Here is a 24,743-nt window from a genome sequence, read left to right on the forward strand (position 1 = left end):
GTTTCAAAACTTTTGACCGGTAGTGTATATTATATTGTTCGGAACATTTTTGGAAAAAAGTCTTTGTAAAATCATGCTTACTACTTTTCTCACACAGTACAGTATGTTTTTAAACATGAAAATATAGTGCTTTCTTTATATCTAAAAGAAAGAAAATCTTTGGAATCAAATCTTATTTCACATGGTTCTTTGGATAAGGTCTTGTCATTTGACTACAGTATACAGTACTCACATTATGCCTGATGTTCAGGTTGCTGAAGAAATTGGAGAATAACTCAACATTAAAAAAAACAATCTAACTCAAATCATCCTCATTTAAAAGTTTTTTTTATTTTGCCAGTAAATAAATTATACAACTTAAAAAAAAAAAAAAAAAACAAATCAAAGAAAATCAATTCAAATGCAGTACATGGAAATGTTCATTTAGACTGCAACAGCGTCCATTCAACATTCCTCCAGATTCAGATCACTGAACAAGGGCACACATTTCACCTCAAACATGTCAGAGATACATTTCAAATAATCTTGAAGCTTTTCAGGCTTCAGGCAATAAATCTTGAAAACAGACATATAGGCAGAGCATTTGCACCTTCTTAGCATTACATTTAGTTTTGCTTGTCACAAAAACAGCATGTCACACTAAAGGGAACTCAATTTTGTGTGTTCAGTGTCCTACTGAACCGCATAGAGGATACAGTAAATATGAGTGGAAATTCGGGAAAAGATGGTAAATGATTGCAGCACGTTACTCATGTGTCATACAAATGAATATTTATTATTGAGCAGTTCACTCTACTAATATGAATACTGATAAGAAATATGAATGCATCATACCGGACTAAAGTAACAGTTATTAACCTATTAAGAGATGTTTTTATGAGACAACCCTTTCAAAAGATAATTTGCAGTTTTGCAATATACAAACTCTCATTCGGTGACAGTAATGGAAGACACTCTTCAGAACACAAAATACACCACTCCTACCTGAAATGTGATAAAGGACAGCCAGTGCTTACAAGACACATTATTCATAGGAGTGATACAGTATTAGAATGATGAAAATCCTCAAATCACACCGTTGTGCCGCTCAGTAAGCGATCACACCAAAAGTGCACCCAAACACATGACCTCATCAAACTATATGGCTAATAATTCCACTTGGTTACACAATTCCACTGCTTGAGTGTTCCAAAAGAACTTTTCATGTTTATATGTGTTTATACGTGTATGCAGGATACTTGCACTGTACCACTTTGAGTGTTGTGCGCACACACTCACATTAATCATTCCATGTGCATCAGAGAATATACTACATATATCTCATGTAGACCCAAAAAAAAAAAAAAACAATTTAAAACTTTTAAATGTAGCATTCCCTCCAGGTGGTTCACGCAAGTTTTTTTTTTTTCACTTTCGCCCTCTTCCACACCAATGAATTGAAACTTCTGAAAAGTTTTTGGGACTGCATTGCATTTGATGTAATCCAACAACAAAGAAGGGAGGGTCAAAATCTGGCTTCAACATAACACATTCACACAACAGACTTCATTAGAAAATGATAGTGCTTCTCCAAATAAAATAGAAGTATTTACCAAGAGAAAATGTTATGAGAAAACACAGACAGTGGAAACATTGATTTTACATTTGAAAAAGGTAAATGCATTAACGTAACAGGATTCGTCACCACCCTGTTGTAAAAGGTTCCTACTGTAAGCGTACACACACACACACACACACACACACACTCTCTTTCACCCTCACAAACATGCTTAAGTTATAAATAAAGTGGGCAATCAAATAACACAATGTTCTCAAACTGTTGTACACTGGATCTTATAAAGAATGACTTTTTTTGCCCTACGATCAATGGAAACCTTTCCACTGTTTTGAGCTTAAGGATAAATTACATTATTTAAACATCAATGGTAAGAATTTTATTTTGCAGTTACAGCGTTATCCTCAAACGTATTATTTGCCCCCCAATTAGTTTGTATGTTCAAATATATAAGAATACTGTCAAGCAAATCATGATGGCATCAACCAATAAAGGAAACATTTCAGTTGTTAATCTTTTCCACACACAACACATTAAAATATTGTGGTACATGTTGAGTGTATAACAAATCAGTTCAAGTTATGCGATGTTTGTCTAGGTTTAAAACAACCAACAGTAATTAATATACAACACCAAACCCACTAAAAAAAACTGCATCTGAAATTGATCAAAGACTGTCGATATTTGAAACATGCCTATAAGAGCTAATACTTTTCTGCACACTCTTAAAGGGATAGTTCACCCAAAAATGTACATTCTCTCATCATTTACTCACCCTCATGCCATCCAAGACTTTCTTTCTTCTGCTGAACACAAACAAAGATTTTTAGAAGAATATCTGAGCTCTGTTGGTCCATATAATGCAAGTCAATAGGTACCAAAATTTTGAAACTCAAAACAGCATAAAATTAATCCACACGACACCACCCATGTCTTCTGAAACGATATAATAGGTGAGAAACCAATCAATATTCAAGTCCTTTTTTACTATAAATTCTCCTCATTGCCCAGTAGGTGGTGATATACACAAATATGTGAATCACCAAAAACAAAACAATGTGAAAGTTAAGATTTATAGTAAAAAAGAACTTAAATATTGATCAGTTTCTCACCCACATTTATATCTCATCAGACAGATTTCACCACTGGAGTCGTTAGGATTACTTTTATGCTGACTTGGTGATTTTTAGAGCTTCAAAATTTGGTATTCACTTGTATTGTATGGACCTACAGAGCTGAATTATTCTTCTAAAAATCTTCATTTGTGTTCTGCAGAAGAAAGTCATACACATCTGGGATGGCATGAGGGTGAGTAAATGAGAGAATTTTCAATTTTGGGTGAACTAATCCTTTAAGGACTGTTCCGGGTTCAATACAAGTTAAGCTCAATCGACAGCATTTGTGGCATAATGTTGATTACCTCAAAAAAAAAATTATTGTCTCTTCCCCCATTTATTTACAAAAAGCACAGATTGAGGTTCCAGTAAGGCACTTACAATGGAAGTAAATGGTGCCAGTACATGAACGCAGGCTGAACGTGTTTTTACTTTGATCCTATTTTTGGATACAACTTTACACAGATATGGTTAGTAAGTGATTTTACCACACTAAAGACACTTCAACACGTATAATGTTGATGTTTTATTGCCATACTTTTGGAACAGTGAGTACTGTAACATTTAAGTACTGGTCCCATTTACTTCCATTGTAACTGCCTTGCTGTAACCACAACTCTATATATATATATATGAGGGATGAGTTAAAAAAAAAAAAGAAAAAAATTCCATGGAAATCAAAGTTATGACACAAATGCTGTTGATTGAGCTCAACTTGTATTGAACCTGGAATATTCCATTAAACATTGACACTAAATGGATATAATTGGAACACTTCTCTTTTGATTATAACAGACATTGGATCAACATAATTGCACAAGCTGTTGTTCAGACAGTGCAAGACACTGGCCAGCACTCAAAAAAGCCCAGAATTATTTCTAAACTGTTTATGCCTGATGTCAGTCACAAGGCTCCCTCAAAGTGACTGATAGGGATAGTTCACCCAACAATTACAAATCTGTCATCATTTACTCCCCCTCATGCTGTTCCAAACCTGTATGACTTTCTTCTGCAAACACAAAAGATGTTAGGCAGATTGTTAGCCTCAGTTGCCATTCACTTGCATTGAATTTTATTCCCATACAATGAAAGCAAATGGTGACAGAGGCTGTCATTCTGCCAAGCTTCATACGGAGGACAGACATAGATTGGAGTAAGTGATGACAGAATTTACATTATAGGTGGACTGTCCCTTTAAGAACCACCAGACAAATTACATCCTAGAATTACAGAGGCAAATAATTTCAGGATTGTACGGATTCTCTGAAAGAGAATTAAATGGGAAAAATCATTATAATATCTCCCACATTATTTTTATTTCTTCTTTAAATCAGCACTCTCATAGTTTGCTTTGGCACTGTGAGATTAGCAAGGGCCGTGAGCCGCTAATGAATGCCGACAAAATCTACTCTTTAACTCTCCTGCCCTACTTTACCTGAGTTTGGAGCAGTGCTTGCTTTAATTGGACTTCAGTAACTCTGTGCTTTAGAGGTTGTGATGGGGTGAAGAGAATAATTGACAATGAGGTGAAGAGAATAACCGATAATAACCAATAATGAGACCGATAACGGAAAACGCTGCCCATCTCCACTTGCCTCTGCATGAAGTAAACACTAATAAAACAAAATTGTGACTATGTTACACTGACTTTCTTGGCTTGGTGTTCTCTGGCACCTCACAAGTACATGTCAAACAGACATTTGATACCACCATGTGAGCCTGATTCTCCCTGCAGACCTTGACCATGGATATATGGATGGGAAGGTTTTTGTGACGTTGTAGATGACGTCTTGAACCACACTTGCTGCCTCTTTCCTGGCAATTACGATATAGTTCACCTAAAAATGAAAAATCAGTCATCATTTACTCATCCTCTTGTTGTTCCAAACCCATATGACTTTCTTCTGTGGAACACTAATGGAGATGTTTGGCAGAATGTTAGTTTCAATCACCATTCACTTTCATTGCTTCTTTTTTTCACATAAGGAAAGTGAACGAAAAAAAAAAACTCGTACGGTGGATGAGTAAATGATGACAGAATTTCCATTTTTGGGTGAACTATCCCTTTAAACCCAGACTAACTTGTGGTGTAAACTCTGAATAACCACTAAAATCTTTTGTAGTCTAAGGATAGTTCAAAACTCATCACTCTGATGAAGACAGAAAAGAAACAAAACCCAAAGTCATACAAAACAACTCAAATAAAGCCATGCGGACATATTGTGGCAGAGAATGTGAAAAGTGCTAATGCTAGTCCTCCGTCCTGGTTCACTCTCCTCAGTGACTCGGTTGTTGCCGTGCACAGCCAGGTGTTGTACAATAACAGTGAGACGGCGCTCGCCCGGCCTGTGTGCTGAGGATGGGTAGACGTGAATGCAGACGGAAGATTCGGGAGGGAAAAACACTCTTAACACAGCAAACACAAAAATTCCTTGTATGATTGTGACATGTCCACTGACCGCATGCTGCTGGAGATCAACACATACAAAAGGCGAACCGCCCACCATGCATACTGACTACCAATGGCAAAAATATAATCATTTTCGTCTTTTTTTTATTTTTTAGATCTCCTATCCTCATCTTGTATGTCGTCACTGTAAGGTAAGGCAGGGATTTTATTTTTTAAATTAACTTCTCTGATGTGTGACTGTCAAGCTCATCACTACGCCAGAAGACCAGCAGCCTAATCAGTTTCTTCGAGATGTCACCATCCCTCCCCCGCTGCTGGTCCTCGACAGGTACATCATCTTCATCATCCTCAGAACGGTTATGGATCATCTCTGGGGTCATTTATGTGCTACGCCATGTAGATGAAGGTGTTAATGTCCGTCTCGTCTCTCTTGATGTACTTGTGCTCAATGAGCCACTCGATCTGTTCTTTGATCATCTTCTTCTGAGGGAGGAACATGTTCTTAAGGATCTCCACCAGCTCTGTCTGCAGCTGGGCGTTCGTGATCTTCTTACGCATCTTCATGATTTGAATGATGGCCTCCTGAAGGAAATGGTAATGTATGGGTAGAAAAAAAGAAAGAAAATTAGCAACAGGTGTTTATGAAGCAACCAAACTAGTTATAGGGCTGGGCGATACATATTTATGAATATGGCAGTATGGGGGTGGTAAAACTTTCAGCATGCAAAATTGTTTTGGACACCGCAACAGAGACGATTTAATGTCATGCGCGAGGGCTTCTGGTTTTAATAAATAATAAATCTCCAGGTCTCCTAAGCAACCAAATTGGCCCGGTTGCTAGGGTCGCTATAATATGGTTCGTTCTCGGTGGGGCGCGTAGTGAGTTTAGCGTGGTTGCCGCGGTAGATCGTGTGAAGCCTCCACACGTGCTATGTCTCCGTGGCAACGCGCTCAAGCCACGTGATAAGATGCGCGGGTTGACGGTCTCAGACGCGGAGGCAACTGAGATTCTTCCTCCGCCACCCGGACCGAGGCGAATCACTACGCGACCACAAAGACTTAAAAGCGCATTGGGAATTGGGCATTCCAAATTGGGAGAAAAAGGGGAGAAAAAAATATAATAAAAAATACATTAAAAAAAATAATAATAAATCACAAATAACAAATAATATTTAAAATAGAACTGTCGAAATTAATGTGTTAATGCATGTGATTAAAAATGTTTAACGCGTTCATTTTCTTAATTGCGATTAACGCATTTACCAATTTTCTGACCATTTTTTTCTGCTCCATGTGAGTTCAAAACACTGGTTGAAGTAGGGCAGAACCTTTGTGATGTGTCTGGGATCATTACACAGATACACACACCATAAACACACAACAGTGTTTCCGTGTCAGTGATTAAGTGGAGAAAGAACCTCTTAACCGTAATTATCAGTACAAAACAAACCCACATGGTACCTGTGAAAAGCTGCATTCACATGACCCACTGGAGTGAAGCATCAGCGTTTCCCCGGCATTGCGTTGCGCTTCCATCTTACCGGACAATTCGGATGAAATATTACATGGACAGTGCCAGTGCTTAGAGCAAAACAATACGTTCTCTGCAGCGCTTTTCATGTGGAGTTCAAAGCAGCAAATCATGTGAGTGCAGCTTCACGATACTGTAGCGAGGAGGATAGTCACGATTAATATTATAGAGGATTACAGTTTAAGAGATTTAATGCCCACTGCAATGAAAATGCAAACTACGAGGACTAGATATTTCAATTAGTCAACCTCTCACTTAAGACTATGGGAATGTTTAATGTTACTTGAATTGGATTTTAATGCATTTATATCTTTATACTGTGGAATAATTTGTTTGGAAAATGTTAGTTAAACATTAGTGCTACGTATTGTTTTATTAGAAGGAACTTAATGCATTTTGCACTTTCAAAATGTATGATTTACTAAGAAAAATCATACAATTAATCACGATTAAATATTGTAATGGACTGACAGCACTAATTAAAATTCTTTGTTTTTTCTCCCCTTTTCTTCCCAATTTGGAATGCCCAATTCCCAATGCGCTCTAAGTCCTCGTGGTGGCATACTGACCTTAATCCGGGTGGCGGAGGAATCTCAGTTACCTCAGCGTCTAAGACCGTCAATCTGCGCATCTTATCACATGGCCTGTTGAGCGTGTTACCGCACAGACGTAGTGCGTGTGGAGGCTTCATGCTATTCTCCGCGGCATCCACGCACAACTCACCACGCGCCCCACCGAGAGCGAGAAGGTTACCCCATGTGACTCTACCCTCCCTAGCAACCGGGACAATTTGGTTGCTTAGGAGACCTGGCTGGAGTCACTCAGCACGCCCTCGATTCGATCTCGCGACTCCAGGGGTGGTAGTCAGCGTCAATACTCACTGAGCTACCCAGGCCCCACTAATTTAAATTCTTGAAATATACTGTCAACTCACTTTCCTGCAACAATAAAAAAACTTGCAGCTTTGAAATATGTACCAAGAGGTCAGTGTGTGACATTTCGATCTTCTATTGGACACGTCTTCTTGTGATCCGGATTCACATGTCAGAGTTCACCAAACTTGGACTTTGAAATGCAGCAGCAGCTCGGATGCGTTTAAATGGGAGTGAATGGAGCGCAAAGTGTAGTGTGACCACACCATTAAATTTGGACAGTAAGCTTCCACAGAAATTAGACTAGTTTAACAATTCTCCTTGTCTCATGACTCATACAAATCAGAAATGTATTAATAGCATCTGATTTAAACTTCAGCAGCAAGGCGTTAGAGTTCGTAAGTTTGTTTCCATGCTTCAGTTTAAACAGCATGTTTAAGTAAATTATTTCAAAACAATGATTCAACGATTAATTTGCGTCATTACTCAAATGTTCTCTGAAGACCCTGTGTGCCATAAAACTTAACACTTAAATAAAAATGATTAAATATTATTCTTCCTTGCGTTCATTTAAATCAAAACAATGTGGAAAAATGCCTTAATTATTTATAACTAGATTTTTATTATAATTTACTTCATGCATAAAACATTTTGAATCTACTTGGCAACAATGGCTGTTCAGTTGAAGTGATGGTTCCTCTTATTGCAGAGAAAAAAAAAACAAAAACAAAAAAACTTTTAAGCCAATTCAAAGCAAATACATAAACATTCACATACATATTGTGAAAAGTCATTTTTTCAGCTGTATCACCCAGCCCTAACTAGTAATGATTATAATTTTTCAAGTTTAGTACCTGTGTTCTTAATATTCTAAGCTGGACAATGCCTTCATTCTCCTCTTCTCTCATTCGCTCTGTCGTCAGCTGCAATCGACCAATCAGGTTTATCTTCCCCCTCTTCTGAACCTTGGAGTTTTTTCTGAGGAGAAAAAAAATGTACTCTCTCTCACATCTAAAATCAGAGCAATTTCTGTCAAAGTAGTTAACGAGTCAACTTTTTACAATTGACCAAAAGACAAAATGCTGAACAGGAGATGAAATAGTCTTACATTAAGGAGAATTCCTGGTTAACGAAAAACAATGTACTGTCTGTGAAGTCTTTAGGAGAGCTCACTTGAGGTTCATATAACAGCACTTGGCGTTTGAGCTTTGGGAAGGCAACAAGAGACTGTAGAAAAAGAGGAAAAAGAACAAGTCAACTGAAGGCAAAACAACAGTACAAAAATCAAATGGAATGATCATCAACATTTAATATCAAATAACAAGCTTTATTCAGAAGCTAATACAAAGAAAACACTTCAGATTGTTTAAAAGCTCTTATTATCTAACTGTCCTACGTGCTTCTTATTGTAACATCTCAGTTGGACCCTAAAACTCAAAGGTGTGCTTCAAGGAGACATCATAAGGAAGCAGGACATTTACATTTCATATTACCTTACATATTCAGTAGTCAGCAACTTGGGCTGCCCTGATGAATGACACCAGTAGGTGGAGGTTAGCCAATAACAACAGAAATTATTTATATACAAGTCTTAAAGGGATAGTTCACCTAAAAATGAAAATTCTCACATCATTTACTCACCCTCATGCTATCCCAGATGTGTATGACTTTTTCTTCTGCAGAACACAAATGAAGATTTTTAGAAGAATATTTCAGCTCTGTAGGTCCTCTCAATGCAAGTGAATAGGTACCAGAATTCTGAATCTCCAAAAAGCACATAAAGTCAGCATAAAAGTAATCCATAAGACTCCATTGGTTTAATCCATGTCTTCAGAAGCGATATGATAGGTGTGGGTGAGAAACAAATCAATATTTAAGTCCTTTTTACTCTAACTTCTCCTCCCTGTCCAGAAGGTGGCGATATGCAAGAAGAATGTGAATCACCAAAAACAAAAGAATGTGAAAGTGAAAGTGGAGATTTATAGTAAAAAAGGACTTAGATACTGATCCGTTTCTCACCCACACCTATCATATTGCTTCAGATGATATATATTTAACCACTGGAGTTGTATGGATTACTTACATACTGACTTTGTGATTTATGAGCTTCAAAGATTTGGCCACCATTCACTTGCATTGTGAGGACCTACAGAGCTGAAGTATTCTTCTAAAAATATTCATTTGTGTTCAGCAGAAGAAAAAAGTCATACAAATCTGGGACACCATGAGGGTGAGTAAATGATGAGACAATTTTCATTTTCTGGTGAACTATCCCTTTAAAGATATAGTAGCCCATTTAAATCTAAGGGTCAGAGAGAGAGAGAGAGAGAGAGAGAGAGAGAGATCGGTGGAAAGTGAGCATGTAAAACTAAATTACATCTGTTTTTGATGCAAAAAAAACATAACTAACATTAGAAGTAAAAAATAAAATATCCCAAAGAGTAGAATGTAGCCCCTGTGACACTCTGCTCAAGGTCTTACCCAGAGAGTTCGTCTCAGTTCAGCATCAGGCAGCTCAGTGGCAAGTTTCAGATTCTCAAAGCTGATCTTCTCTCGGGGTCTTTGGTTCCAGGCAAAAAGTACAGCCAACTGAAAGGTCGTCACCTCCAGGTCATACTGCCCTACTTCATTCTTGAAAGTGATCTAGCACAGACATAAAGCAAACTAACTGATTAGCTGTAACTTGCAACCAATAATCATTGCAAATTACTACAAGACAAAGCAAAAGAATGTACAATGCCATTGGACATGAGGTGGTGCCAGTGGAGCTTGCGGCCGCTGTGGTTCTTTTTGTAGAAGTCCTCCACCTCAGGGATGAGATCTTCCAGCTCAGTGGGCAAAGATACAAACACCTTTTCTGAGCTGCGTGACCATGCTCCAGCATTCAAGATCTTTATGTTCACAGAGTCCGCTGCGTTACACAAAGAGAGTAAAATAAACCTTGGAAATGACTCGCCATACCGAAAACATTACATTGTAAGTCTTAATTGAGAAAGCCATTTTTTCGTATTCACAAAAACAATATGACATGAAATTATATAAAACAGGAAAACTGGGCTTAAAGTATGTGAAATATATAAAAGATCTTGACCATTGTTGTAGTAGCATATGCCCTGAAACATATGCATCTTTTTCAATTCCATAGGTGATGCTCATTACAGCAGTAGTGATTATGCTACAAAGGATGTTTTTAAGAAACAGAAATAAAGTTATAATATCAACGATTTAACAAAACAACGGCATATACCAAAGTATTTATCCCTGTTCTTAAGAGAAATGCAAATATGATACAAATACCCAATGGAAGGGGAAGGACATATGAGATTGCTATTGACAAAGTACATCAGAGTATGCATATATTATATATACAATATATATATACCATATATACACAGTGTGTGTGTGTGTGTGTGTGTGTGTGTGTGTGTGTGTGTGTGTGTATATATATATATATATATATATATATATATATTATATGCATGTTATTTATGAACAAACTGTGCTTGTAAGTCACCTGGCAAAGCCAGCTTGTTATGTTTGTGCATCTCCTTGAAAACCTGGTTAAGATCTTCGGACACTTTGATGTCCTGGAACATTCTAGCCAGCTTGTTCACATAGTCAGCAGGCATACCAACTTCCTGTAACATGACAGATTGAAAGAAAAATGTGTTTTAAGCACCCTGGGTGAAAATTTACCATTTTTATATAATATCCTGTACATAATAAGATTTAAAATAATTGTATTACAGTCACTCGTTCTTATCTTTTGTTCTCACCCTGAGCCACTCAACCATGTTCTCCTCAATTTCACTGTCCGCTGATATGTCCAGGATCAGACGCCTTGTCAAATGGGCTTTGTGGTACCTCATGAACACATCCTTGTTCTGGACATATTTTAGCACAAGTAGCTACAGGAAGCAAGAAATCATGCACATCTTAGGAGATGAATTTGAATAAGTACAGAAATGATTTGCATCCACGTCACTTCCATTTAATGTCTGCTTTTGAGAATTAGTAAAACGTAAAAAACGTTTGTCGTGCTACAAAACACTTGAGTGCCTCACCACTTCCTTTAGCTTGAGCTCTATCTCCTCTGAAGTCAGCTTTTTGCTTAGTGGCGTCTTTCTTAGCAGCATGTCACAATAGTTGGCTAGCAGCTCTGGACACTTCGACTCTGGTTGTGTTTTGAGACCCACCCTGCATGCAAGTGTTTAGAAACATGAATAAACCCCAGTAAACACCATACTGAAGATTATGTAACAAACATACCAACACAAACTCCATCAGTGAAGAAAAATCTCACTAAAATGAATGAACAAAAGCCCAGAAGGCAGCGGTTACTCACCCCTTCTGTTTCAGTGGCAGCTCCAACTTAAATATTGTGGCATCATTCACAACTGCTTTGTATGCCTGGGTGGTATATTAAAATCTGTGCATTATGCTTCTTCGTTAAACAACAGGTATGTGAGACACAACTTTAGACAATTAATTTCCATGACTTTTCCAGTTACTTGTGATTACTAGATCACTATTTTAAACATCATTTCATAGAGACAGCATTCAAAAAGAGCAATTTCTAGCAAATTAAATGTATCATTACTGTAATTTCAATGACTTTTTAAGATTTTGTTTTATATGACTGCCCATATAGAGAGCCAAATTTCTTAAAATTAAATAAAATATTTAAATCAATTACTAAATACACTATTTATACCATCAAATAGTTTAATTCATCCATTTTTAATTTAGCATTGGCTTTGGGTTGATTTTCAGCAAAATCTTCACATCTTTTCATTTTCAGGGTTACAGTTATTGACAAATCACTCAACGCAAGTGGGCAATTTCTAAGGGCCATTGACACAGGACGTACACGTTTTTGTATCTATCAGCACTGTTTTGGAATAGTTTTTCTATGTCAACAAGTGCAAGACGAACATCTTTGATTTCTGTTGTGACACATCTGATTTTTCAGCATCTTGTGTCACGAGGCCAGTGATTTTTAAAGAAGTCGTGTCAAGTTTAAAGAACTTTACAGTTTTAAAATACATTTCGAGACACCTGCATGTTGTGCCATTTTGTGCTGCGTCTAGCTTTTTAATGCATGTGAACTGACCCTTAGTGAGTCAAATTTAGAAAATGAAAAGAACCAAGCTTGCGCATAAATGAAAGTCAGCCCAAAGTAAGTTAAGTGGACACAAAATTAGTCAAATGAAATAAAAGAAACATTTATTGATTTAATAGTTTTCAATGATTTTTAGTATGATTTACTGAAATACTGAACTTCTTTAATGATTACATTTTGAGATATTTTACCCTCCATATGTCCAAGACATGGAAATGTCATGGAAATCACAATTTTAAAACTCCCTGATATTTTCCCTGGTTTTACATGAGCAATGAATTGTAGTTCCCATTTTAGAGCAATCAACAGTGTTATAATGGAGTTATTGTTACCTAACCTAATTTTGAAATTTAGTGTCATCACATATCTCTGGAAAACATCTGGGGTGTGATCTGCTCAATCAGCCTACATCACTAAGACCAACTGCATGAGAATGAATAAGGACGGCACAACACTCACTTTATCTCTGGCTGTCAAGAATCTTGGATCATCCTGGAACGCTTCCTTCACTAATTTACTAAAGCGATTGAACAGAGTCAGAAGCTGCTCCACATACTTCTCAGAGTCCTGATGGGAAACACACAAACAAGAACTTATACACAAATCCAGCACAGAGGTGTCCTAAAGGTTAAAGATCACAGCTGCTAACACAAAGGTCAAAGGGTTCCACCACAATTAGGGATAATACAGGAGGCGACAGGTCACTTGCAACACACTTTACCTCACTCCATCAAGAGTGCAAGATGCTTTGGTAAAAATGTTGATTGCTGGTGATTAACAAGTAAATCCATTACTATTAAAGGGATAGTTCACCCAAAAATGAAAATTCTCTCATCATTTACTCACCCTTGTGCCATCCCAGATGTGTATGACTTTTTTTCTTATGCTCACAAAAACAAAAAGATTTTTAGAAGAATATTTCAGCTCTGTTGGTCCTTACAATGCAAGTGAATGGTGACCAGAACTAAGAAGCTCCAAAAGCACATAAAGCCATCATAAAAGTAATCCATACTCCAGTGGTTAAATCCCTGTCTTTAGAAGCGATATAATAGGTGTGTGTGAGAAAGAGAACAATATTTAAGTAATTTTTTACTATAAATCTACACTTTCACATTCAGCCACCTACTGGTTGGGCTGGTCAAAGGTGGAGATTTATAGTAAAAAAAAACAACTTAAATATTGATCTGTTTCTCACCCACACATATCAAATAGCTTCTGAAGACATGGATTTAACCACTGGAGTGTTATGGATTACTTTTATGATGCCTTTACATCCTTTTTGGACCTTGTGAATTCTGGTCACCATTCACTTGCATTGTGAGGACCTACAGACTTTACAGAGTTGAAATATTCTTCTACAAATCTTAGTTTGCATTCTGCAGAAGACAGAAAGTCATACACATCTGGGATGGCATGAGGATGAGTAAATGATGAGAGAATTTTCAATTTTGGGTAAATTATTCCTTTTCATTCAATATTTATGATTATTTTCACACATCATTAACAATTCCAAGTAATAACTTCAATCAGTAATTATTCATTCCTAAAAAAACATATAAAAGAGGAAGCCAGCAAAATGTGTTATTATTTTTGTAAATGTGGTGCTCACAGTTGTGATGGTCTCGGCAGCAGCCACCATGTCTGCCAGTCCAGCACTGATGATGTGCTCCTCCAGATCTTTCAGCATGGGCTCTATCCCACTGGGCACTTTATCCATGAGCGAGAACATGAGGTGAAGCCCTGGGAGGAGGTTAGAAGGTTTAAAAGCATATATTTATAGATATAGTAGATACATAAATCACAGTGGATATAAAAAGTCTACACACCCCTGTTAAATTGCAGGTTTTTGAGATGTAAAACAATTAATCCAAGATAAATCATGTCAGATCTTTGTCCACCTTTAATGTGATAAATGCAATCAACAAAATTCAAGTGAACAACAAACAGAAACTTTTTAGGAGAGAGAAAAAAAGAAAAAAAAAAAGACTTAAAAAAAACTGTTGCATAAGTGTGCACAACCCTCAACTTAAGCTGGCTCTACACAAGCAGATTTTCAGGTGTTAGCTTCATTAACATAATCACTGACCAGGAAGAGGGAGACAGAGCACCCATAAGCACCTCTCAGTGGGAGGAGGTGTTAATCACTTGACTGTCTGGACTCCCAGCTGAGTTAATGCCTTGAAACACTGAAAATACACATCCGGCTTGCTTGAAATGATCACTGGCTGTGGGTGGGGCGGGGACACGCCACCAAGGCAGAGACCAATGAGTGCAGTTCATGTATAAAGTGTTTTTGCCGGAGGATGGAAGTGATTTCTTTTCTGCAGAAAAAGCGTGAAAAGCACCTTATTTTGTTTAACTTTTTTTACACAATTGTTAGGCATAGCACTAATGCTTGATCTGATAAGACAAAAAGAGTAAAAAAATAAAATAAATAACAGTAAATGTCATAAAAGTTGTGTTCCAGATTAAATGTTTTTTCAAATAATTGCCAAATTTAAATATATATTTTAAAAAATGTCTTTAAAAATATAGAGCAAAACCATTTTGTTTTAATCAACAAAAGGTTAGGTTATAGAATGATGCCTTTTAAATGGGTTTTTTGACTATTTGAAATCTTTTTCATGATTGAAAAGTCAAGGAACATGTTTGTCACCATATTTTGATAATGACCTGTCTATTTAATCATTTATTCCATATATAGTTGTGTAACAAGTTAACAGTTGTTAACCGGTCATTATTGCAAAATAAACCTGTCCAAGGTGACAATACATTGCCTAGCTTCTATTAATATTGATTTATAAACTTTCACGTGTACAGGTAAGTAAAAGCGACTGTTATGGCCACGTTCTTACCTTCAATTCCCGCTGAAGAACTGCCAAACCATACTGTCCGCGGCCGTTTAAGTGTGGTCTTGCCCAACACTTTCGGCGCTTTTTATTCTTTCTGTGTGTAACCAGGAATAATAAAACAGAAACTGCATCCGCTGCTGCGAAACACTGTTTGCTGTTCATGTTTGCCTGTGTGTTCGCGTTTCGTGCAGAGGCGGTGCGTTTGCTCTTATTTCTGCGAGCTTCAGATTGATTGGCTGCGAAAATGGGGCGTGACAGTGAAGCGTTGAGAAAAGTCAAAGGCATTCATTAAGTGTGACACCTTCCCTCCATTTGTAATCGGTAAATGTGACAGGCTCACTGACTAGGAGGGCAAGATTAGCGAAAACAGTCATTAAGTGCGACACCCCCCCACCCAATTCGCATTGTTCCAAGTCTGCTAGTGTAGAGCCAGCTGAATACTTTGTTGAAGCACCTTTTGCTTTTTATCCAGCAGCCAGTCTTTTTGAATAAGAGTCTATCAACTTAGCACATCTTAATTTGTTAATTTTTCCCACTCTTCCTTGCAAAAAAGCTCAAAATCGATCAAAATGCAAGGGGATCTCTTGTGCACAGCCCTCTTCAAGTCATTCCACACATTTTCAGTTGGATTTTGGTCTGTGCTCTGACTGAGTCACTCCAAAATGACGAACTTCTTCTGAAGCCATTTCTTTGCTGACTTAGATTTGTGGTTAGGGTCAATATCGTGCTGAAGGATGAAATTCCTCTTCAGCTTTCTAATGGAAGCCTGCAGGTTTTGTGCCAAAATTGACTGGTATTTGGCACTATCCATGATAACTTCTATCTTGACTAGTGCCCCAGTCCCAGCTGAAGAGAAGCAGCCCCATAGCACGATGCTTCCACCAACATGCTTCACCGTAGGTAAGGTGTTGTTTTGGTGATGAGCAGTCTTGTTTTTGCACCAAACATTCCTTCTAAAATTATGGCCAAAAAGTTCTATATTGGTTTCATCAGACCATAAAGGATTTTGCCACATAGTTTTGGGTGATTGGATATATGTTTAGGGAAAATTGTGAGTAATGGCTTCCGTTTTGCCACAGTGCCACCCTACCCCAAAGCCCAGAAATACAAAGAATACAGGATATTTTTGTCACATGCAGTGAGGGACAAATCCTAGCCGGATATTCTTGCAGCTCCTTTAATGTTGCTGTAGGTCTCCTGACAGCCTCCCTGATAAGTTTTCTTCTTGTTTTTTTCATCGATTTTTGATGGGAGCCCTGTTCTTTGGATTGTCATTGTGGTGCCCCATTTTCTCCACTTGTTGAAGATGGCCTTCACGATGTTCCATGGCACATCTAATGTTTTGAAAATTATTTTGTACCCCCTTCCTGATTATCTCTTCACACTGAGATCCTGCACATCCTTTGTAAGTTATCTGCAGACCATGGCTTAAGCAGTAAGATGCAACCAAGAAGATACCAAGAAAATCCTGCAGAAACAGGCCATTTTTATTTAGGGTTAATCAGCATCACTTAATTGATGACCGCAGGACTAAAATTACTTTTGAGTTTGAATGTGATTGGTCAATTCCAAAAAGGTTTTTTAAAAAATAGTTATTTGTCTTTTTTCTCCTAAAAATGTTCTGTTTGTTGTTCACTTGAATTTGGTTGATTGCATTTATCACATTAAAGGTGGAAAAAGATCTGACATGATTAGTCTTGGATTCATTTTTTTTAACACCACAAAAACTTGCAATTTAACAGGGGTGTGTAGACTTTTTATATCCACTGTATATGCAAGGAATAATGTACATTCAGCCGGTCATTATTGCAAATTAAATTACGCCGCTTATTTAACGCCATGGCCATGAAATAATGTGTTGAGTTTAATATATTTTACCCATCATTTTCTGTGTATACATGCTGTTTTGGTGGCTTGTCATTTCATATTTTTTTTCTCCCCAATTTGGAATGTCCAATTCCCAATGCGCTCTAAATCCTCGTGGTGGCGTAGTGACTCGCCTCAATCCGGGTGGCAGAGGACGAATCTCAGTTGCATGTCTGAGACCGTCAATCCGCACATCTTATCACGTGGCTTTCCACGGAGATATAGCGCATAGTGTGGAGGCTTCACGCTATTCTCTGCGGCATCCACACACAACTCACCACGGGCCCCACCGAGAGCGAACCACATTATAGGGACCACGAGGAGGTTACCCCATGTGACTCTACCCTCCCTAGCAACTGGGCCAATTTGGTTGCCTAGGAGACCTGGCTGGAGTCACTCAGCACGCCCTGGGATTCGAACTCGTGACTCAAGGTGTGGTAGTCAGCGTCTTTACACACTGAGCTACCCAGGCCCCCGGTGGCTTGTCATTTTTAAGGAATTTTGATTATGAATGCTGTCGATACCAGACAGTTTCAGTATCTTTGATCTTAATTGTTACTTATACTTATTTACATATCATCTTGCTCAACATAACAGATACACTTGGCACCAACTTACCTGATTGGCAAAATTTACCAAAACTAAAATAAATCAGATTTTAAACTGGTTTCATACTCACTGTCAGTCTCATTCCGTTTGATCATGCCTGGACATTCAGCCAAGATCGTTTCTTTAAATGATGTTACCAGTGCATTCACACAACATTCCATAAGCTGGAACAAAACATTTCATCATTTCAAAACATTATATATCTATATCTGACTATAACAAATTAATTAAAGACACAATAAATTACTGTATTCTAATGTCATGCATTAAAAGTACAATGTAAAAATTGCATTAAATGTAATATACTCACTGCTTGTACAGAGTTACATTCACGTCGAGTCTCTAAATATCGTAGTGCACGTTTCTCCTCTTCCCTTAATTTAGCGTCTGCCTGTTAACAGAGACAAGAGGATATACACTCAATGAGCACTTTATTAGGTACACCTGTGCACCTATTTATTCATACGATTATCAAATCAGCCAATCATGTGGCAGCAGTGCAGTGCATAAAATCATGCAGATACGGGTCAGGAGCTTCAGTTAATGTTCACATCAACCATCAGAATAGGGAAAAAATGTGATCTCAGTGATTTCGACCGTGGCATGATTTGTTGGTGCCAGACGGACTGGTTTGATTATTTCTGTTACTGCTGATATCCTGGGATTTTCACAAACAACAGTCTCTAAAGTTTACTCAGAATGGTGCCAAAACAAAAAAAACATCCAGTGAGGGGCAGTTCTGCAAACGGAAACGTCTTGTTGATGAGAGAGGTTAATGGAGAATGGCCAGACTGGTTCGAGCTGACAGAAAGGCTACGGTAACTCAGATAACCACTCTGTACAATTGCAGTGAGCAGAATAGCATCTCAGAATGCACAACATGTCAAACCTTGAGGCGGATGGGCTTTAAAAGCAGAGGACAATGTTGGGCACTTTATTAGGACCACAGTGTTACTTATAAAGTGCTCGGTGAGTGTATGACGCATAAGAGTGCAAGCACAAAGTGAAAAGAAATGCAGAATGTTAGTAAGAGGTGTAACTTTAACAAAGCAGTCTTCTATTGGCTGTACACTTTTGATCTGAAATTGGAGACTCAAAAAACCTTGGTCAACCACAGTGGTTAAAGATGAAGTGTGTAATTTCTGGGTCACTAGCAGCAAAAATAACGAATGTTTTCAAATAGATTTACCGAGCACTCATCCTGTCCACCATTGCTTGAGCAAAAAATATAGCCCTCCCACAATTACAAGCCATTGGTTAAGTCAAAGTTGCTGTGCCACGCTGGTCAGGATGCCGAGGATGTTCTGATAATGCTAAATGTTTGCAAATGGCTTACTTATAGTTGTCTCTACATATCAAGCTGGGATAGGGGAAAGTATTTTGACAAAAAAAAAAAAAAAATTACCCACTTCACCTTTAAAGAGTCATCTCAAATAATAATCTCTAGCAGGGCGTACATATTTCATGTAGTTCTGTACTCCATTCTGTTGCAAATATGATGGTGCCTGGGTCCTGTAGAACCTCTCAGTAGAGTCTAGGTAGGCTTTCTCAAAGTTATCTCTGTAGATCTGCAGCTTATCATCAGGATTGGAGCACAGGTTCACTGAGAAAGAGATTGCAACAGACTTTTTGTTAACAATGCTATCAAATATTCTAGGCTACACCCTGCTCCTGAAGGATGCTTTCTCTCCAAGTCTTTGAACTTTCACAAGCACTCAATCCAACAAAAATGAAATCATCTAAGATGCTTTTCCGTTGCAGTCCGTCTTACCATAAGACTCTCTGACCCCAATGACCAGCTGCGAGTCAAACGCCTCTCCCAACCGTTCAGAATGGACTAACTTCATTGCACTATCCTGCAGTCTATTCTTGATATTGGAGAATATGGATTCATTCCAAGTGTCCAGCATCAGCTGAAGAAAGACAACAAGCAGACCAATTCATTAATCCCGTTCAAACAAAGGGAAAAAGATCACAGAAACCATTTGTTTTATCCAGCTCACCTTCCTAACAATGCTGTCCTCCATGTTGGACTTCTTATTGCTGCCCTGTTTGCCCATCAGGGTGATCTCTAGCTGGCAGAACGGTTTAGGTAGTATGTCACACTGCGTGAAGAACTTTCTCCACTCCACGATGTAAGCCTTGAGGAGCGCCGTGTCATCTTGATGACTTAGCACTCTCTAAACACCAATGGATTAGACCAACAATGAACGAGAATGTGAAAGCTGATTCAGCATCACGTACTGAAGAAAACCAATTGGTTCTAGGGATGCTCCGATATAAAATATGTGTGCCGATACTAGAGGTCGACCGATAGTGGATTTTGTCGATACTGATACCTAAAGTGGTGGGAAAGGCAGATAACCTATTAACCAGCCGATAGTTTTTAAAATTGATTTATAGAATGTCAAAAAAAATTCCTATTCTTTCCTTACAATGATGGGCACAGACAAAGAGTCCTAAATGAAGAAAATTTCAGACGCAGTTTAGAATTCAACCAAAATCCACAAAATAAGCTGAAAAAATGAAGAGCTGGCGCATATTGCGGGCCTTTTAAGAATAAACAAGACAGAAACACACCGGGGACTCTTATTTTGAAATGACGAAATGATGAAAAAATTAATCGGCAACTATCTGCATATATTTTTGCAGATAACGATAGTTCCAAAAAGCAACTATCAGGACCGATTAATTGCTAAAACCGATATATCGGTCTACCTCTAGCTGATACGATATCCGACTGCTTAGAACAACATCTGCCAATACCAATAGTTTTGTAGTACTGCTTTTATTATGCTACCTTGTTTCACATCACTGATAATCATCTGCACAACTTAAGGCCCGGGTATACTTCATTTTTCAGAGTTCCGGATCATAGCGCGCCCAGTCAACCGCATTGCCCTTCAAAGTTTACTAAAAGTTTTACCGAAATTTGCATCATGCATACTGTGCTCTTTCTGCTCAGCAATGTGGACAACCAAAGTTTACTTTGGCCTTTAATCTTTCCTGATCATCAGCTGTTTTCAAACAATTGGCCGATGTCTGATGGTCCAGATGATTGTTTTTATCGGCCGATACCGATGATTGTCAGATACATTGGTGGATCACCTTGGATGAGCTTTTTATTCTGTCATTAAAAAGATCTTACCGCTTGGGCCTGCTTAATAAAATCTAAGATGTCCTCTTTGAGGGCCTGGTGGATCTTTGCTGGTCCTTTGTCATCCCATAGACAAACTGCATGAACATCTCTATTGCAACAGATGAAGAACAGTAGGTTAAAAATGGAAGGTAAGGAAAAGACTATATTTTATATAAAATATAAAAATATTTGCACTCATTGGGCCTCACGAGAAGAGATCGAACCACTGCTGCTTAGTTACGGACTCTTGGCGAAGCAACTTAAGGACAATGGGGCGCATCAGATCCCACTTGTCCTCAAACTGGAGGGATCCCTTGTTCTAAGGACATGGACATTCAAGAGGATAAAGACTGTTAAGAACAAGAACATTCACGGAACAAGGTACTATGCAGCAGTGGCGTGCCAAGAGAAAACAGGGTGTGCAAGAACTAAAGCACAATTAAATGAAATATAATAAAATGACCATTAACAACCATTGCATCAATTTCTTTTTGGCTATAATTTTTTAAAGCTCTGTGTTTAAATGGAGTAAGTTGCCCGGTTAATATTTAAAAATATGAGGCTTAATAATTTGTACAAAAAAAAATAAATAATAATAATAATAATTTTTGGAATGATTCATCATTATTTTCCAAAATAGGCTAAAGACACAAATATAAATGATGGTGCAATTAGCACAATACAAAAAAAAAAAAAAAAAAGAAGAAGAAGGAAAAAAAAAAAAAACACCAGGTTTTAGGTATATAAATTGGTTTAAAAACTTAATTTTGGAAAAGAAATAAATCAGTAATGCACTGTGTTGAACAGGAGAAGGCACAACTGTAAGAAAATTCAAAACCTTTTTTGAACATTCTTTGTACTGATGGGGTACACGGAGGTTTGGTTCATAAAAAATATAATAATAATAATAATAATACTGTTGTTACGTTAATTACTAAGCCAATATAAATAAAGGATAATACCACGTCTGATACGATGCAAACAGTAAAGCATAAATAAATAAAAATAGTCAAGCGTAAAATTTCATTTAGCCGTGCAAGCTTACATTTTGGGTGGCAGTTGCACACCTTGGCACACCTGTGGCTACGCCACTGCATTGTGGGACCTTGTTGTGTTTAAACATTCCCAAATAACCAGTGCTCCTCAAAGCATATAGAATAAAGACATATACAGTATTTATTACCTGTAGCATTTAACATTTGATTTAGCTTAAAGCAATCAGACTGCACTAATTATCTTATTTGTATAAGAGAGCAGCCATACAAAATGTACCTTTAAAAAGCAGCAATATCCGCTGAAGGACTTATATTACTATTATGGTGTAGGTAGGAAAAGCATCATGTATCTCAGATCTTAGCTAATAGAGACAAACACATATGCAACTTGCAAGGTGTAGTAGATCAACATGAATGTAAGAGGCCTGTAAGGACAGTGTAGGTAGGAACTGCATGTGTCAAGGACCCTCGTTTAAGCAATTATCTGTTCCAAATACAGCTTACCAACACCTATAGCAAATCCACCTTAGCCTCCTCAGTCAGCATTATTTGGCATCACAGGTGCACTCGAACGCGTATATGATGCCAAAAAATGCTGCCTAGGTAGGCAGCTCACTAGGCTGACACACAACATTTGTATATGAAAACAAACCATCGTTCTTAATACAATTGCAGTTAATATGCTCTCCTAAGTACTAGTCAATGATTTCTTCTCTTATAAATTATAAAATCATCCGATCCTCTTGACATGGCATGTGGTGGTAAGTCAGGAAAACATCAGCACTTGAAAATGCAGCTGATAAACACAGTCACAACAGATCCCTAGCTTACAGTCATAACAGTCTATCATTGGCCAAGCTAGCAACATGCGTGCTAAATGTCACCAGGAACGAGACCCTTTATTAAATACTCTCATATACAGCATAACACTGATGGTCAACACGCAGTGGAGTGAAATATGACTTAAACTAGTCCGCTTGCAGTCCAGCAGTACTGTAATCATTGGCTTTATGAATCTCGGCTAGCACACAAACTGCTAGCTAAACACAGCCTGCAAGACAGTCTATAAACTCACTGGACGTGCACGTGAACGTGAGCGTGCAAGAAAGCCGCTACATGTCAATAGTAAAACAAAGGCATTTGAGCCTTACAGGCGCCTACGAGAGTTTTTGGTTGTTTAATGAGAATTTGGAGGCAAAAAGCTTAAATGTCTCTTACCTTTAACAAATTAGACATCGCTATGTTTCCTTAACTTATCCTCTCGTTCGGTCTCGCGAGACTTGGTTCGGTACTAGAACGCAGTCTGAGGGTTCAGTATAGTAGACAGACTTGACATGGCACAGTAAACGCGTCCCTTTAATGACGAATCGACACCGTTTTCAAACTTTTAAGATACGTGGCAAATGCGCCCGAGTGCCTGCTTATTTTCACACTGTACTACTGTGTGACATCCATGGTCAGATTCAAGACTAAACATAGCCAGAGAGCTGAGAGCTCCATACAGGGGCATATCACATGACCACGTGTGTGTGTGTCTGTTTATGGGTTTTTAATTGTTATTTTATTGGAATCAGACTGTGCCATAATATAACAAAAAGGCAGATGTCCATGAAAACATAGGTCATTACAGACTGAGATCAAATTGTAACACTGGCGTACAAATTAACACAAACGGAAAAAGAAATAAAATGAAAGGTTATAGGCTAGGTGTTATACTAAATAAAACCATATCTGTCCAAAAGACAGGTCTATGTGCATACACCATGTGGATGTGATTAAAGGGATGGTTCACCCAAAAATGTAAATTGTCTCCTCATTTACTCACCCTCATGCCATACCAGATGTGTATGACTTTCTTTCTTCTGTAGAACACTAATTAAGATTTTTAAAGAATATTTCAGCTCTGCAGGTCCTCACAATGCAAGTGAATGGTAACCAGAACTCAGAATGTCCAAAAAGGACACAAAGGCAGCAAAAATGTCATCCATAAGACTCCAGTGGTTAAATCCATGTCTCAGAAGTGATATGATAAGTGTGGGTGAGAAACAGATCAATATTTAAGACCTTTTTTTTTTTTTACAATAAATCTCCACCTTTGACCAGTCCTAACCAGAAGGTGGCTGAATGTGAAAGTGAAACTGTAGATTTACAGTAAAAAAAGGACTTAAATATTGATCTGCTTCTCATTCTTTTTAATTAATTTACCATTTTGTGTGAAGCAACTACATGCCATATTCTTTATTTACTGAAGGCTACACATCCAAAACAAGCTGAAAACCTTGTTCCCCATTGCTTTAATTTAATTGCATGAAAAGCAAAGGTGCTATTCAAATTTTGAATACATTAAACACAGAAAGTGAGCATTACTAATATGCCAGTAGACTAATCTACAACCAAAAAAAAAAAAAAAAAGTGATGCAATGGGAGTAGACCTACACAGAGTTCCTTAACTGACACTCTTCACGATTAGTTAATTGCGCCAGCTGTAATTGTAATCTCGAGCATTTTTTCGATTAACTGTGCAGCCCTAGCTGATATATATAAAATATATATATAAGTATTAGGCTATATAGAGTGTATGATGCAAAGTGTGATGTCAAATGATATGCCGAGAATATGAAAACATATCAGCAGACAAATACATTCACTATCGCTTTTGTTCTTGGCAACTGAAAGG

At 37.8% G+C, this 24,743-nt stretch overlaps 1 protein-coding gene across 1 annotated transcript; it reads right to left on the bottom strand.

The window, feature by feature from the left end:
* Positions 1–310: 310 nt before the first annotated feature.
* On the bottom strand, positions 311–23,340 carry cul5a (cullin 5a). The gene is made up of 19 exons (XM_051680021.1): positions 23,285–23,340; positions 21,281–21,390; positions 21,081–21,180; positions 19,936–20,112; positions 19,704–19,845; positions 19,390–19,535; positions 18,243–18,323; positions 18,003–18,096; positions 14,215–14,345; positions 13,065–13,172; positions 11,829–11,893; positions 11,548–11,680; positions 11,260–11,391; positions 10,998–11,121; positions 10,219–10,394; positions 9,965–10,126; positions 8,592–8,710; positions 8,338–8,461; positions 311–5,662 (listed from the first exon to the last, which is right to left on the bottom strand). The coding sequence occupies exons 1-19, from the start codon at positions 23,300–23,302 to the stop codon at positions 5,468–5,470; spliced, it is 2,337 nt and encodes a 778-aa protein (XP_051535981.1). The 5' UTR covers positions 23,303–23,340; the 3' UTR covers positions 311–5,467.
* Between the last annotated feature and the right edge of the window lie 1,403 nt (positions 23,341–24,743).

The sequence above is a fragment of the Myxocyprinus asiaticus genome, chromosome 39, assembly GCF_019703515.2.
Source record: "Myxocyprinus asiaticus isolate MX2 ecotype Aquarium Trade chromosome 39, UBuf_Myxa_2, whole genome shotgun sequence".
NCBI classification, from domain to species: domain Eukaryota; kingdom Metazoa; phylum Chordata; class Actinopteri; order Cypriniformes; family Catostomidae; genus Myxocyprinus; species Myxocyprinus asiaticus.